Source organism: Anolis carolinensis, chromosome 2 (genome assembly GCF_035594765.1).
Source record: "Anolis carolinensis isolate JA03-04 chromosome 2, rAnoCar3.1.pri, whole genome shotgun sequence".
Classification (NCBI taxonomy): domain Eukaryota; kingdom Metazoa; phylum Chordata; class Lepidosauria; order Squamata; family Dactyloidae; genus Anolis; species Anolis carolinensis.
The window spans coordinates 152,361,233-152,372,106 of NC_085842.1; the positions used below are offsets into that span (position 1 = coordinate 152,361,233).

Here is a 10,874-nt window from a genome sequence, read left to right on the forward strand (position 1 = left end):
TTTGTTATTAAGTTGAATTTATTTGTAATTTGGAACAGGTACATTTTTAAGTGTAACCCCTGCCATATATATAGGAGCCTCCAGTGGCACAATGGGTTAAACCCTTGTGCCAGCAGGACTGCTGACCAAAAGGTTGGCAGTTCGAATTGGGGAGTGGGATGAGCTCCCGTCTATCAGCTCCAGCTTCCCACGCAGGAACATGAGAGAAGCCTCCCACAGGATGGTAAAACATTTGGGCATCCCCTGAGCAACGTCCTTGCAGACAGCCAGTTCTCTCACAGCAGAAGCGGCTTGCAGTTTCTCAAGCCGCTCCTGACACGAAAAAGCCATGTGTGTGTGTGTTAGGTTAGATAGCATAGGGGTTAACACCTTATGGTGTTTGTTGTGCTGTCTGTGCTTCTATTCAGAAGATTTTATCTCATTTTCTATCCTTATAATTGGCTTTTGCAAAAAAAAAATCTTGTTATGGAAACAAGGAATGGTGATAAAGCTTCAGAGGAGACAGCTTTTCCCCATGAAAACTCTTTCAGGAGTGAATTTCCCTTCTAAGGGGCAGATTTCATTCACTTCCTATTGTCTCGCCTGTTCTTAACTATGAGTCATTTGTAAATTGGATGTTTGTAACTCACAGACTGCTTGTATATGCCACATAGTTTTTCTTACACTGCTAAAACTAGACTTCTACCTTGTGGAGTGACAAATACCTCTCAACCACTCCTGTTGCTTCTTCATGCAATTGGGTGGGGGCATCCTTTGCATCAAGTAACATCTAACTACTTATTTATTACATTTAGTCATTGACACTCTGCTGAAAAAGATGCTGAGGACTCCCAGTCACTGACCTGCTTCACAGAATTACCATAAAATCAACCTTCTATATCCAGTTAAAAATATTCTACCTACACTAAAAAAATGTCCAAGAAGCAAAACATGATTTTACCATTTTACATAATGGACTTCATCATCCACTAATTTTGATGCCCACAGGTTTTTAACTCAAACCCTTGATATACCAAGGATTTGACTGTGAGTTTCTACTAGAAATGTTCCTATGTACTCCTTGGTACAAATCAGAACAGCCTATGGCAGGATAAGAATGGGTATTCAGACCTGACTCTCTGTTCCATTAGTAGGAAACTGATATATGGTCGGACCTTTCAACACGCAAAAGACTTGACAGATGGCCAGTTTTAGAGAGTTCTGACCTCCTACTCTTTTTTGAAGGAATACGTTAGAGTTCATGTATATTCTGTTAACTAAGGCTCTGCTCTGCCTTTTTCTTGAGAAGAAGTCACCTTGAAATCATCAGGATTTCCTTCTGCCTAGATATTTACAAGACTGCCAGGATGTATGGAGAAGCAAGGGGAGTCAGACTTAAAGTTTTGTGAATTGCTTCGGAAGCTCTGAAAAACTGGGTTGAGTAACAAAATTGAAGAAAAATATATGTTGCCTCCACTGCTAGGAAAACACAATGGCTCCTGTATGTATGTTTTTTAAAAAACTGCAAGCCAATTTGAGTCTCAGTTTTGGGAGAAAGATGGGATACAAATAAATATAACAACACTTGAAAAGTGTTGTATATGCTCAAAGTCTCATACCTTTTTTACAAACTAGTCTTTGCCTAGTCCAGTTGACATGGAAATATTGAGTTTTACAGGCAGAGCAGGCCTGGGCATATTTGAATTGTAGTCACTATATCTTGTATACAATCTTTATAAAAAGGGCTGTGAAAGGGCCAACCACTGCAAAAGAACAACTGCGTGCATAATTCTACACGTTGTATTCCCACAAGACTAACACCAGATACCTTTAAGCAACCTGAAAAAGTACTTAAAATTCTTAAAACTATAAAGGGAGATTTTGTTTTTTAATAAATATACTTGTCATCAAGTTGATACTATATCAATTAGCATTTGGTAACATGCTTTTAGTCCCTAGACATTTCAATAATATGTCCATTTATACCATGACTGGCAACCTTTTGTTAAGGAGAATAAATAAATGAACATAGACTCGTGTATGCGTGACTCCTGTAGAACTTTTCCTCGCTGTGATGTTTCTACTGGAACAAATCCACACTCTGTTTCCATGTGTTCTCCTTCCAGGAAATGCTCTTGGATTCCTATCAATGGTATTTACGCCAACGACTTTGTTCTAGCATGAAAAAAGGGGGAAATTAACACATTATTCATCCAAAACTTTCAAGGAATAGTAACATATCTATCCAGTTTATGCTATGTCTTTGGGCACCCATATAGTTATGGTTGATAACAGGTATTGCTCTTTTAGTCCCTTCAGCAATCCTTTAATTTATTGCTTTTACTTATTGGTGCTCTACATTTATGTCCTGCAGTCCTAAAAAAGCATGAAGCCTCTGCTTGTCCTTATACTCAAAGAGATGAAGTAGAGCAGCCATAATGGCTTGAACATTAATTTTCTAACTGCCCCCACCCAAATTTGGTTACGACTAGCTTTTAGTGGACAACACTAAGCAGAAATGTCACTAGCCTTGCTGACAGCTGCTTTCTGTTCAATGGGCATGAATTCAAAACCTTTTAGCCCGAGTAGCATTTCTGATCCTGTTTTCCATCAAAATGAGAACAAGGATTTCTCAAATACATTGCACGTGGATCTGCCCAAACAGCAAAACCCCTATGCACTAAATCAGTGGTTCTCAACCTGTGAGTCCCCAGATGTTTTGGCTTTCAACTCCCTGAAATCCTAACAGCTGGTAAACTGGCTGGGGTTTGTGGGAGTGGTAGGACAAAACATCTGGGCATCAATAGGTTGAGAACCACTGCATTAAATACTAAAAATAGAAACCATCTTATGTATGGCAACAATTGATAAAGAGTGTCCATATCAGCTATCAGCTGAGGCAATATTGTGGAGAAAGTCAATAAAACACTAGGAAAAAAAGCCTTACTAATGTGTTCATAGGTCCATGCGTAACTGAGGATGCAGTAGCCGAGCAGCAGCATAGCGATCCCACCCACTCCGCCCTTTTTCACATTAATGTACTTGTTGTAGTATCTATTCCAGGCTGTTTAGGAAACAAAAAACACAGAAGCTATTTGATGATTCATGTCAATAGCATCCTGGTTGAGCTATTTTCTCTCTTATCAATGTGCAGTAACAAGACTTGCCCAGTCAACCCTGACCTTCGTGTTAGCGTGAAAGCTGCTGCATCAACCCCTGCCCACCCATCTCGAGGTGGGACTGAAAGACACAGTAATTGATTTTTCCTCACCTCTGCATGTTACTCCGAGCATCCCCTGTGGAGACAGGTCACGCGTGGCTAGCCAAGCAGGCAAATCGTGGAGCTTTACATCCATCAAACACCTTTCTGCCAGAGGAACTAGGGAACAGAACAGCAAGACAGGTTTTTATGACTAGCACACACATTTCCACCCTTTATGTACTTTGTGATGCTGGAATCACTGCATGGTATCCTATGTGGACTGGAATACATTGTTCCTCTCCGAATCATAGGTCTGCCCTACTATATCTAAAAATCAAACAAATTACAACAGAAAGAGATTCTATGAAGCAAGCACACTATGTAAGCACATTAGTCAATGTAATGTCAGAAACAGCAAAGAAAAGTGTTCCCTTTTACCATGCTCGCCTTCAGAAGGGAGAATAAGAACTTGAGGTCCTGGGATTCTTACATTCCACTGAGGCCTCCGGGAAAACAAGCCCAGGCTGAGATAGTTAGGATACAGTTCAGGGAAAAACTCCAGTCCTAAAGATCTTGGCTCCACACATCTATCCAGGAGCGAAAACCCACAGACAATAGTCCTTTCCGACAAGTGGAGTGCTGGTGCTCTCAAAGGTATTTCTAAGGTATTGTACCCTGGGGTAACAAGAGTCCCAGAAGGTAAAGCAGTGCCTTTTTCTGGGCTTGTCAAGTATGTTTTATCATCTTTTTCTTCAAGTGCTTTTGCAAATGCATCACAGGTCTGTGACTTGGGATTAGTACAAACATGTGACCCTATAGGATAGCTTTTTCTTTTAAAAAATAAAGGATCTTTGTCTATTAACGTTTTTACTCCTGTTGCCAGCTGAAGAGGATTGCTAGAGATCTTTTTGCCATTGTCCCTAGGCAACATATCAGGCACTATGTGCGCTTTAACTGCAGTGATGCCCTCTCCCATCTGTCCATGTCCAACATCCTCTGCAAGCCCTAAAGCACTCATTTGAGCCCCACTCTGTGTGAGCATAACAACCTGCTGCCCATTAGTTGAGTCAGTCTTTTCCCCTTCAGGAGATGGTTTCACAGGCCACTGATATATCTTGCGCTTGGTGGCAGCATTTTCATGCAGTGGGCTATTTTGAACAGAAGGCCGATTTCTCAGCACTCTCACTTGGTGGTTTTCAATCACCAGCTCTATCCTGTCAGTAATTCCCTGAGGAAAAGGTTGAAGATCTTCAGTGGAAGAGTCAGGAGAACCAGATACATTCTGTTTTTCAAAGCCCTCCTCACCATGTGTATGCTTGACCAAAAGTTTTGCTGTTTGGTTAAGAGGATCCGATGCAGGGTTTCTATTCTGAGTTAGTGGCTCTAATGCAAGGCCAGGCGCAAACTCATTTCCCTCAAATGTCATTTCACTTCTGCCTTTCTTCATTGTGGATGAGTGCTTTGCAAGCGTAATTTCTGAAACTACTTTCTCAGCTGGATGTGCAGAGACCTCTTTAGAGGTGCTTTGCTCATTGCCTTTGGTTTTGTGTGTCTTTTTGGTAACAGGCTCCATTTGCATTTGTGTATCAAAACTGCTGCTTGATGCCATCCCAGCTATTTTCAAGTCTAAGGATTTTGTGGTTTTGTTCCTTGTCAGGTCAGTTTTGCTCTTCTTCCTTTTATTTTTGGAGGCAGTTTCTGTGCTTTCGATCTTCCCTTTCTTCTCAGTTGACAGTGATTCAGGTACGACAGAAGTATAGACCTTCCCATCCCTCGAGTCTGGGTCTCCTGCCATTTTGCAGTGAGGCAAGTGGGACTTGAGCCGTTTGAATGGTTTTTTGCAGAAGGGGCAGATCACTGTTCCTGGAGGACTGCTGGCCATTTTTTCTATGTGAAAAAAGGAAACAAGGCATTATAAACTGATGATGATGATGATAAATTTTATTATTAACCCTGTATCAACATACTGAACCAAACAATGAAGCTTGATACAACTTAATAAAACTTTATGAAGTAAATTAAATAAGACATTACAATAATACAGTAAATAAGTATTTTAAAACTAAATATATACATCATATTATAAACTAGCAGACTTTCTATGTGCTGAGAAGAGTTAGCTCAATACCATCTCATCTTGCTTTTGGTGCCTTTAAGTCATCTCATTCTGTCGAACACGGACTTGTGCTGCATGAGTGATTTAAAACAAGTTTCAGAAACAGCCTCAACAGAAAATAATACTATGTAACAAAATTTAAAACATTTTCTGTTCCTGTAATTGTTTGGTATTACAGTAGAGTCTCGCTTATCCAACCTTCGCTTATCTAACATTCTGGATTATCCAACACAGTTTGCCTTTTAGTAGTCAGTGTTTTTGTAGTCAATGTTTTCAATATTTTGCGATGTTTTGGTGCTAAATTCATAAATACAGTAATTACTACATAATGTTACCATGTACTGAACTGCCTTTTCTGTCAATTTGTTGTAAAACATGATGTTTTTATGCTTAATTTGTAAAATCGTAACACAATTTGATGTTTAATAGGCTTTTCCTTAATCCCTAATTATCCAACATTTTAGCTTATCCAACATTCTGCCAGCCTGTTTATGTTGGATAAGTGAGACTCTACTGTACGTTAAAAGTAGTTATTATACTCCAGAAACTTCATTTTTGTGGCTGCCACAAACTATGTTGAATTGGCTGTGGCTCGATGAGGTATGTACTATGTACTAGGACCACAAGTCACCAAAGTACGTGATTTAAATACAACCTTTTGATCTATGTGACTATAAGAAAAAGAATGAATTATGCCTTTTCTAGGACTGGTGGTGGCAGGCAGGGTTGTAGTGATGGGTGGATGGATGTGGGTGAAACTGGCATTTCCGTCATAATGATTCTACTCCACAAATGAAATTTTTGTTTATTCTCCTAATTCCTAGAATTGCCGACTGCAGGACACTAAAACTGCTTTCATCTTTCTATTTTCTGGGTTTATATTCTCTTAGTTTCTTTCCTGCCCCCAACTTTTGTCTGCCAAAACTATTATTTTTAAAAAATATTCAAGGAAAGTTTTAATTTACTAGAATGCTAGAAATTTGGAAACTGAAAGGACACTTCATTTGGGATGGGAAGACTTCTTTAGTGAGCAATGCTCTCATTTCTCCATAACTACATCCCTGATTTTTCAACAACATGATGGAAAGAAAACATTTGTTTTTACAGCCTGAAAGTTTTTATATGCACAAAGCTTTCCTTCCTATGTATTTACAGGCAAGTAGCATTGTTGCCTAGTGGTTTAAGCATTGGGCTGTGACTCTGAAAACCAAGGTCTGAATCTTGCTCAGCTGTGGAAACCCATTGGGCGTCCTTGGGCAAGTCCCACTCTCTCAGGGCTGTTCCACATAACCATATAACCCAGAATATCAAGGAAGAAAATCCCACAATATCTGCCTTGAACTGGGTTATCTGAGTCCACACTGCCATATATCCCAGTTCAAAGCAGAAAATGTGGGATTTTATTCAGCTGTATGGAAGGGGCCCCAGCCTCAGAGGAAGGCAATGACAAACCCCTGCTGAATAAATCGTGCCACAAATAAGGCCACCATAAGCAATGGGACCACCATAGGTCTGAAGCCACGAGGAAGTGGGTAAGAAATAAAATACCTGGAATTTATTATTATTTGAAACACAACAAGTTGAGTCCACAGCAGACATTCTGCTGGCTGTTGAATTTTACCACATGTCGGACACTTCCCAAGTGTCTAGGACTGTGTGATGTATCGGTGAATAATGCGAGCAGATCCCAGTAAGGTGGCCTTCTGCAGCTGGCAGATGGTAATTTTGTCAGTGCCGATTGTTGTTTAAGTACAGGCCAAGGCCTTTAGGCACTGCACCCAGTGTGCCAATCACCACTGGGACCACCCTGACTGGCTTGTGCCAGAGTCTTTGCAGTTCGATTTTTAAATCCTCATATTGTGTCAGCTTTTCCAGTTGTTTCTCCTCAATCCTGCTGTCACCTGGGATTGCAACATTGACAATCCATACTTTGACTTTTAACACGATCGTGAGGTCAGGAGTATTGTGCTCCAAAACCCTGTCTGTCTGAATTCGGAAGTCCCAGAGTAGCTTGACATGCTCACTCTCTGTAACTTTCCGGCTTTGTGATCCCACCAGTTCTTTGTTGCAGGCAGATGGTATTATTATTATTATTATTGATTACTTGAAGGCACAGAACAACAATGAAGAAGCATTAGATTATTTGCAGCAACAGTAACAGTAAAATTTAAGAAATGTAGTGTTTAATATCTCTGAGTTAGGGGCACGGGGTCCCTGTTAAAGTGGGGAGCCACAAATACAGAATTTGATTTTTTTTAACCTGAAAGAACATTTTTCTGGGAAAGTCTGTTTCTTTCAGCATAATTTTCTAAAGTCCCCGCACGGAGAAAGGCAGGGTATAATTAAGTAAATAAAATTATAACCACCTTTCACTGGAAACTGGCCACAGAATTGCACTGGAGGACCCCGAGATTACTAGAGAGAAAAGTGATCATAGGTTCATATTGGAGGACCTAGAGCAGGCATGGGCAAACTTGGGCTCTCCTTCCAGGTGTTTTGGGCTTCAACTCCCACACTTCCTAACAGCCTCAAGCCCTTTCGCTTAAGTGGCTGAGGAGGAAAAGGAAAGGGCCTGAGGCTATTAGGAAGTGTGGGAGTTGAAGCCCAAAACACCTGGAGGGAGACCCCAAGTTTGCCCATGCCTAACCTAGAAGATTCTTACAGAGAACCATTTAACCGAATCTGTGCAGCATCAAATCTGCCTCCCGCAAACGTGTAGGCCCAACAGTATTAAGAGAAGAAACTGGGGGAACTATTATGGTTGTTGTTGTTGTTATTATTTATGTCCCATTTCGTCTCTTAAGGGAGACTCAGGAGTGGCTCACAACATTAAAAATAACACAAGTTCAAACCTACGGCAGACAATTGTGAAAAACAAACCTGTTGAAATCCTGGAAAACGACCAAAGCCACATAAAATACAACGAAAGAAAGACACAATCTCATACCTCGTGGTAAAACAGGCGAGATGGAACTGGAATGGCCTCCTCCTTCAGCTGGCTAAGGCAATCCACCACCCTCACAGTTGAAAGAATGCAGTTTGACCCCACTTTAACTGCTATGGGTTGACACTAGAGGATTAGAGGTGTTGTGGTTTCACAGGCTTCTCTAAGGGAGAGTGCTGGTGACTCACCAAACTACAAGTCCCAGGATTCCACAGCACTGAGCCATAGCAATTAAAGTGGTGCTGATCTGCATTAATCCTACAATGTAGATGCCCCACAAAATAACTCGCAGGTGGGTTGAGCAGCTTGCTTGATTCCTTGGAAGGACTCCTGCCTGAATAAAGCTCATATTCCCACCAACAAAGGCTCCATCCTTTTCCTTTCCTCCTTGACCGTCCCTTACCTTGATTTGTTCAGCTCCAGCCCAGCAGGAATCCCCTCTCCATGAACTTTCCGGCGCTCGGGAATTGAAAGCGAAAGCGGGGCGAAGTATAGCTCCGGCCGCGAGGGGGCGTGGCCTCTTGTCACATGACCGGACCAGGAATCCCCGCAGAGAAATTCAAAGCGTCTAGTGAACACCTCCCAACAAAGGATTTTCCCAGGCAGGCAATAGTCAGGCTTTGAAGCTGCGAGGCTATTTAATATTACTCAGGCTAGCCAATTGCAACATTCACACTTGCCTCAGGCAGACAAAGACTTCTTTCTCCCACCCTGGACCATCCAAAAACATATAAACCCCACTTGTGTAGTTTCCAACAACACTCCCTCGAGGATGCTTGCCATAGATGTGGGTGCAATGTCAGAAGAGAATGCTTCTGGAACATGGTCATACAGCCCGGAAAACACAGCAACCCAGTGATTCCGGCCGTGAAAGCCTTCAACACCACATTGCAGTCTCAGTGGGATCTCAATGGGAGCTTTCTCCACTGGGCAGCCACGCTGTAGGATAAATAAACCCTCCTTGAACTGTCTGGCTCAATGCTGTGGGGTGGCGGGCCTTGTCATTTGGTGAGGCCCCAGCACTCTTTGGCAGAGAAGGCTGAACACCTCATAAAACAACATCCACGATTCCTTGGCATTAAAGCAATATCAAGCTGCAGTGTGGATGCTCCCAAAGTGAACTGATCCATGGCAGCCCAGGGATGTAGTGTATCACACAATCTTTTCAGTTGCCAACTGTTATAAGGGAATAATAATAATAATAATAATAATAATAATAATGTAACACTATGTAAAGGTGACCCAGGTGGTGCAGTGGATTAAACCACCAAGCTGCTGAACTTGCTGCTGGTCAGCAGTTTGAATCCGGGGAACAGGGTGAGTTCCTGTTGTTAGCCCCAGCTTCTGCCAACCTAGCAGTTCGAAAACATCCAAATGTTAATATATCAATGGGCACCACTCTGGCGAGTAGGTAACAGTGCTCCGTGCAGTCATGCCGGCCACAGGACCTTGGAAGTGTCTATGGACAATGCCGGCTCTTTGGCTTAGAAATGGAGATGAGCACCAACCCCCAGAGAAAGACACAACTGGACTTAAAGTCAGCAGAAAACCTTCAGCTTTAACACTATGTAATAAATATTGAAAAAAATGTCTGTTCCTGGTTTGAAAGTGTTGTTTCCTGTTCAATTGTGCCATCCTATCTTTGAGTGTAGTTGTTATACTCCAGAAACTTCCTTTTTATGGCTGCCACAACACAATGTATATTGAATGGGTTGAAACTGGATGAGATATTCATGGAAAAACTGATTGGACTACTGGATTATGACCTGTTAGGATCATAACCTAATGTTACGTAATGAAAAATCAAAATGTGTAGTCCACACACCGCCTTGCCAGAGACAGAAGATATGTGCCACGCAGGTGAACAATAAAGAACAAGTAATTTATTCCTCTTAAATCCAGAACAACATATGTACAATGTGATCAGTTGCACCAACTCACATAAATGTCCTTTCATGAGAGATCTAAAATAGTCTTTCCTTTGTCCATGTGGATAAATTCCTTTCAGCAGCTCATGAAGCAAGAGCACACTTCAAACTCTTCCTCCACCTTGTGTGACCGTGGAGCAGAACAAACAACTCCTCATATGTATGCTTGCCCACAATGCCCTGCCTCATGCACAGAGGAAGAGTTGTTTAAAGCTACGGACAATGCAATAGCTGTTGCTAACTTTTGCTCTAAAACTATTTAGCTGTTTGTGATTCCTTTATTTTATCTCTTTTAAACTTATTTATTATGCAATGCTTTTGACACGAAATAAACAGACTTCAAACTCTGTCTCTCTCTCTCTCTCTGCTTCATTCTTTCAACAGTCTCTGCACCTGCTTAGCTCAAACCTGAACAAAACTGCAACAGTATAAAAAAACTCCCAGACTTAACAGCTCTCCAGACATGGCTCAACCAATCAGCTTCATGCATCTTATTTTGCAGTTGACACACACATTAAATGATTTCTTACATATCCTAACACCTATTGGGTAGCAGAGTTTCAGGAGTATTCCTTTAGTTTGTTGGGTTGATCACTGGGCATGTAAATATTTTGTTTATGTTCAATGCTCTCAGCAGACAAAGATTCAAGTAACTTCTTTAAAATAACATGTTTGTTTTACTCACAACTTCATGTATTTAAATAT

At 41.3% G+C, this 10,874-nt stretch overlaps 1 protein-coding gene across 3 annotated transcripts; it reads right to left on the minus strand.

Moving 5' to 3' along the window:
* mtnap1 (mitochondrial nucleoid associated protein 1) lies at positions 1–9,153 on the minus strand. Of its 3 annotated transcripts, none has more exons than XM_008104104.3 (5): positions 8,645–9,153; positions 3,620–5,068; positions 3,251–3,358; positions 2,927–3,043; positions 1–2,154 (listed from the first exon to the last, which is right to left on the minus strand). In XM_008104104.3, exons 2-5 carry the CDS (start codon positions 5,061–5,063, stop codon positions 2,126–2,128), a joined length of 1,698 nt encoding a protein of 565 aa, XP_008102311.2. In that variant the 5' UTR covers positions 5,064–5,068; positions 8,645–9,153; the 3' UTR covers positions 1–2,125. The 3 variants fall into 3 exon arrangements, with proteins under 3 accessions (XP_008102311.2, XP_008102312.2, XP_016846730.2); XM_008104105.3 differs by lacking the exon at positions 8,645–9,153 and adding an exon at positions 8,245–8,624; XM_016991241.2 differs by lacking the exon at positions 8,645–9,153 and adding an exon at positions 5,310–7,745.
* Between the last annotated feature and the right edge of the window lie 1,721 nt (positions 9,154–10,874).

Bases quoted from the DNA above. Each gene is read 5' to 3' on its own strand.
- mtnap1 (XM_008104104.3), bottom strand. From the start codon at position 5,063: ATGGCCAGCAGTCCTCCAGGAACAGTGATCTGCCCCTTCTGCAAAAAA. The intron at 3,359-3,619 runs GTAAAAGGGAAC...TCTGTTCCCTAG, and splicing joins CCCTTCTGAAGGCGAGCATG to TTCCTCTGGCAGAAAGGTGT. The intron at 2,155-2,926 runs GTAAGGCTTTTT...TTTTCATGCTAG, and splicing joins ATGGACCTATGAACACATTA to AACAAAGTCGTTGGCGTAAA.